The following is a 6,000-nucleotide window of genomic DNA, read 5'->3' as shown; positions in this document are numbered from 1 at the left end:
TTAAAATCCCATTAAAACATTCAATTTAAAACTGTATCATTAGGCCAGCCGTGCTTGGTGAAAAAAGAAGGTTTTGAGCTCGCGCTTAAAGGTCCGAAGATCAGGGAGAAGGCGTAGCCCCACAGGTAGTTCATTCCACAGCAGATGGCCAATTGGGAAGACTAAAGGAAGCTATAGTTCAGGAGCATCTTCAAGGAGCACCAGTTTTCATCCTTCCTAGTTCTCTCAGTCATCCTGCTTACCGCATTTAGAAAACAAACAGAAATGTTGTGCGCATAAATACACCAGATCCTACTACAAAGGAAGAAGTTAAGTCCCCCATTTCACATTCATTTTTTCCCATATTCCAGAAGCAAAAAAAGCCAACCAAAAAACCCTCCATCCCTTGCACCTCCACTTCAGCTCTTCGGAGCCTTCATCCCCTATCTGAAGATGCACAGGCTAAAAGCTTTTCAGATTCAGGCACTCCAGATGTGTTATGTATCTACTTCATTTTGGCTGCTCGTACTGCAAGGCCGAAAGAAATATTAATCACTTGATTTCACGTGAAAGGGATGGGATCTCCTCTCAAATTTCAGAAAGGGGCTGGCAAGTAGAGGAAGCCAAAGCTCTCCCTATTTAAGGGCAAGACACAGGAATGCCTGTGGCTGAGTTCTCTGCAGGCCCAGTGGTTGACAGGGCAGGAAGCAATTGATGGTGATCTTTTGACTTTTTTTTTCCTTTCCCCCCTTTTTTTCCCCTCTGATTCTCTTTTGCACATAGAGTCTCATGTTTAAAAATATTTAAACATGATGAGCTGTGTGCAGGGAGCCGTTTTGTTCTTCTTTACTGTGTCACAATTCTCCGTCATTTTGGCACAACAACAAGAGGGTAAGTAATCCCACTTAAGAATTGAGAATTGTTGTGGTTTTCTATCTATATATCCATATCTATATCTATATATAAATATTCCCTTCTATGCAACTTTGCCAGATATCAAGCACTTCTCCAGTTACTTTTTTTTTCCTTCTGCTCTGGGCTGGGTTGGGGAGCCTGAGTTTGAAGCAAGAAGGCTAACCTTAAAAAGGGGACATAATAAGGCTTAACCATATTCTGTGCCTTTTTCTAAACTTTCTCTCTTGCTGTTTCTAGACTCATTTTGCCTCTGGAAACACGTTACTATGATTTTCTTTTTTGCTTTTTGAATAAAATTTTTGAGTGCAGAGTTCAGGAAAGTCTGAACTTCATTTGCAATGTATAAGAAGGTTGTATTTAGCCATTTGGGGGTGGGGTAGAGTTTGTAAGAAACACTGCTTTGGGGTCTTGCTGGCATATGTTTCTTTTTAAATGTAGCCTTGCGTATAAAGTCATTTCTACCATTTAAGGAACTGCTTTTGTGAACCAGGCTGGTTGGCTCAGCTCTGGGGAGAGATTTGTTCCAGGTGTGGGTGTGAGTGTATTCTTCTGAGACATAAACAGGAAAGGAGAGCGATGTATCACATCTCAAACTTCATTTTCATCACTCATCAGAGAATTCTTTCATGCCCATTGCTCTCCTAACAGTAAATAACTTTAGGCTATATATGCTTCCTGGAGAGTACATCTGATTGTGAACAGTCAAAGGATTTGCAGGAAACGATCACTTGCAAGCACATTTGGTAATCAAAGGATATTTTAATAAAGGACATTTCTGGAGCCTGGTGTGTGGTGATGGTGATGTGCACTGTGTTGAATTGCAGAATTGTTGAATTGTGTGATCTATGTCTCGAATGCACAATTTGATTGATACAACTGATTAATAACAAGCGTTACATCATAATTTACCCCAACCAAATATAGAAGACTTAGACTTAGAATAAACTTTATTGTCACTTTGAATGTACACCAATACACGCTACATAAACAGGGCAGAGTAAATAAATAAATGCAAAATTATGCATATACCCACGTATCTTATATGACACAGAGATACAACACAGTCTCGTTTGGATGTATACATGTATATGGTGAGAAAAACGAATCCTGCAAGTTTATCAGATGGATGGCATAGGGAACCAAGCTGTTACAGAATCTGGTAGTCCTGGTAGAAATACTCTGAAACCTCCTCCCAGAGGGGTGCAACAGAAACAGACCGTAAAGTGGGTGTGTGAAGTCTCTAACAATGTTTTGAGCTCTAAGCACATAGCGCTTATAAGCAGTATCCTGAATGACAGGAAGTGAGCTTCCTAGAATCTTCTTGGCTGTCCTTACCACTTTCTATACCCACATAGTTAATAGGCATATCTAAAATTAGATGTTTCTTCATTAGTTTATCTAATAAAAAAGCTTTTCTTACAATGATCCTATGAAAAAAGGATATTCTGTGTATTTTTAAAAAATACGCTGCAAGGATTATAGAAATGAACCTATTCATTCATGCATGCATGCATTCATTCATTCATCACAATTTAGTGACTAAGGAGAAAAGGTAATCACTTTTTATAAAGTTCCTTTATATAATTGATTCTGTATGGTTGATTTAAACTATTCTGAAAATGCTTGTAGTAATTTTCTAGATTTTGTTTGCTTACACTGCATCCAATCATTTACATTCAGTAAATTTAAAAGATATGAAACATTTATGGCTACTCATCTGATGCATTTAACAGATGCAGTCTTGTTTCTAGTTGTAACATGCATTTTAGATAGATATAACAGAGAAGTCAAATGCATGTTCAGAAAGATTATTTTTGTTCTACTGTTACCTTTTCTGTGATCGTTATTTGGTAACACTCTGTAAGATTGAAGAAAGAGAAAGAGAAAGAGAGAGAATGCAAAATCCCATAACATTGACCGGAATTTTTTAAAACATGGAAATGATATAGCATGCTGGAATGGCTTATGCCATGGGTCTGTTATGGATGAGTTCCTTCCTTCCTTCCTTCTTTCCTTCCTTCCTTCCTCCCTCCCTCCCTCCCTCCCTCCCTCCCTCCCAGAATAAAGATTTTTCAGATTGTAAGAAGCTATAACCCATAGACAAAATATGGTAAAACAGTAACCATCTGGGAAATTAATATTTACATATATAAGAAGATATTTTCTCTATATGGTAAATTGTTCTGTAAATGCTGAAAGTAACATTTAAATAAGAAGGGAGGGAGGCAGGGAAAGTATTAATGTTAAATTGTGCCAATATATTCTGGCAAAGGAGTTGATGATTATACGTTGAGCATCAAATAATCACACTGTAAAACTCAACCATGAATTCCTTCTTTGCTATAATGACTAGAAAAGGAGAATGAGGACAGATTTACATCATAATTATTAGGTTAAGCAGTATACATGGACTGTTTGGGTGTCCTATACTAGGGTCAGAGAACTTATGGCTGTTCAGAACTTGTGGCCTAGAATTTCTTTCCATTGGTCACATTAGTTGGGCCTCATGGGTTAATTACTTAATTCAGCATCATTTGAGAACCACCAGGTTCCCTCTCTCTTCCCTGGACCTATGCTGATGCAATTCATCTTACAGCAAAGTTCTAGTCTCTTTTTTCTTTTTCTTCCTGATTCCTAGTTACAAATATTAGAAAATATTCTAATATGCCATGTGTCTTTCTTCCTTGCAAATTCAGTAGATTAATTTGAGTATTAAGTTATGTTCTTTTGAATAAAGTATCTTCTCTTAAAGTATTCCATAACCAGACTTCAGCTCCTGAAAGCACTGGTGATAATGAAAGGCTATCAAGTGGACAATAATGTTTCTATTTAATTTTTTGGTTTCTTTGATTGGTAGTGCCATACCATCTGATTCTCATCTTATATTACTAGAAATTATTAACATTTCCATCATTAAAGAAATCCATAATGTCTTTCCTCAAATGCACCACCCTTCTTAAGTTGATGAATAAAAGACTTCATAACTTGTTTTCCTTGCTACCTCATAAGAATTTGAAGGCACAGTCACTTAACCAAAATTAAGGCTTAAGATTTCCATATTTAATGTGTTGGATTGTAGCCATGATAAATGGGCGCTGGGATTTGTTGCACTCTTGCCTCTTCATGTTTTACTCCTAAGTTTTCATGTACAGTATAATGAAAAGATGAATTGCTTTGGAATAGATTACATACAAAGGCTTTGCTTTCAAAAATGATGCATTTTCATGTAAAAACATTCTACATAGAATGAACAGCTTGAGGAATGCCAGCATTTTTTTGTGTTTTTTCTAAAAGGGAGACAGCCAGATCGACAATATACCAAGCATGTAGAAGCATAATACAAGTACAGTCTTTAGAAAAACTATCTGTTAAAATAGCGTTTAACATTAAAATAGAAGTATTTTGCTTCGTTTAATGACTGTTGTGTCCTTCCAAATAGATTCCACTGTATAGGAGTAATGTTTAAATTTGATAACCTTGTGGTATTAACTGAGCATATGGTTCTCTTTGGGGTTAAAAACAGCAGATTCCATTCCATTCTTCTCAGAGTTATTTCACTGAGATGTTGAAACTGGGATCTATCCATATTGAAGCAGCAGCCTCACACATTGTGGATAATGTATGAATCAACTTTAGATTTCCACCCCAAGCTATCATCTGAGGTTTTTGGCCAAAGGAATATATATGTAAAAAATGATCTTCTGGTTTTCCAATTACAGTGTATGTTTTGTGCTTACTGTGCAAAAAGCAAACACTGCTTACATTTCTGGCATTTGAACATTAATTTGGAATTAGTGGATTGTGAGATAAGCCAAGCCAAAATTTCCAGTCAGGATGCATGTAAATGGCAGAAGAGATGCAGCATGAAATAGAATTATGGGTTATGTAACAGAATCTTTTGACAAGACTAATTCATACCTTACTGTATGAGCTCAGCTAATTCCATTCTTCCCCAAAGGACTGGGAAAGACATCCCTCTAAACCAGTGATGTCCAACTTTTTTGATTTGCCTGGGCCACATTGAGTGAAGACATGTTGTCTTGGGCCTAATATAAAATATATGATATAACTAATGTATATAAATAACATATGTTCTTTATTTGGGGGGTGTCTTGTGGGGCCACATTTCTAGCTGTTCTTTAAACCATAGCTTATTGAAACTGCATTTTAAAAAACCATAGTTTAGAAAGCATAATAACTTGGTGCCTAATCAGAGTTTTATTTGTAGCATATAGTAGTGGCAGTTAGAAATGGGGTCCTATCCCTGGAGATACATGGATGAGGTTATGGATATACCCCTCTCAAAGCAAACAAATGACTAAACTGAATTATTTTAATATGATCCTTCCATACCTAGATTCCATGTTGCAAAATAGTTCTAGCAAAGAAGTAAGACTTGTCCCAACTCTTTTGAACTTCCAGAAGATAGTTGAAGTAGAATTCCTCTAGCAGAACATTTTTTTTAACTAATTATTTGGGATATCATTGTTTGGACAAGATCCTGTGCCTATATAACCTTTGGTTGGCGTCAGCTTCCATGTTACATTTCAATGGTATATTTGAAATAGTTGTTGCCTCTGCCAATCTAATTCATAAAATGTGCTCATTCCAAAGAATTCAAACATTTTTTATAAAAGTTCTCTGGATGTCATTCGCCACTTTTATTCTATAAAAACTTTACTAAAACCACCTCAGTTTAACTCTTAATGGCCAAAGTTAAATAAAACAAAGATTATAAATGTGAAATATGCTGACTGATCAAGCCAAGAGAAAGGAACAATGTTCAGATGTGTGGCATGTGTTGTGTATCTTCATCTCCACATCAGTTAAGGAGCAACGTGCTTTCCCTTTTAGGATCCTGGTTTTCTGTGGATCAAGAATACACAACTGGCAGGTCCTGGACTTATATTTACAGCCTCCAGAGTCTTCTTTGATTGCAAATCCTAAAAGCTGGTGGCTGCTTTGAGACAAGCGATCAGTAAAAAATGATTATGTGGGTTATAAAATAGGCTTCACCCAGTTAGTGATGGTTGGTTGAAGTAGAGAAATCCTTTAAAAATCTATTCTAGAGTGGGGGAAGGGAATCCTGGTCTTCCCCAATTGGAT

General features: G+C 36.6%; 1 protein-coding gene across 1 annotated transcript in view; it reads left to right on the top strand.

Moving 5' to 3' along the window:
- The first annotated feature begins 640 nt into the window (after nucleotides 1-640).
- Nucleotides 641-6,000, top strand: part of COL3A1 (collagen type III alpha 1 chain) — a 77,390-nt gene continuing 72,030 nt past the window's right edge. The window contains exon 1 of the mRNA XM_058188978.1: nucleotides 641-870. Coding sequence (XP_058044961.1) covers nucleotides 789-870 — 82 coding nt within the window. The 5' untranslated portion in view covers nucleotides 641-788. The remainder of the gene's footprint in view (nucleotides 871-6,000) is intronic.

The sequence above is a fragment of the Ahaetulla prasina genome, chromosome 1, assembly GCF_028640845.1.
Source record: "Ahaetulla prasina isolate Xishuangbanna chromosome 1, ASM2864084v1, whole genome shotgun sequence".
Classification (NCBI taxonomy): domain Eukaryota; kingdom Metazoa; phylum Chordata; class Lepidosauria; order Squamata; family Colubridae; genus Ahaetulla; species Ahaetulla prasina.
The sequence above is the reverse complement of the archived record's forward strand: the minus strand, read 5'-3'. Positions and strand labels throughout refer to the sequence as shown.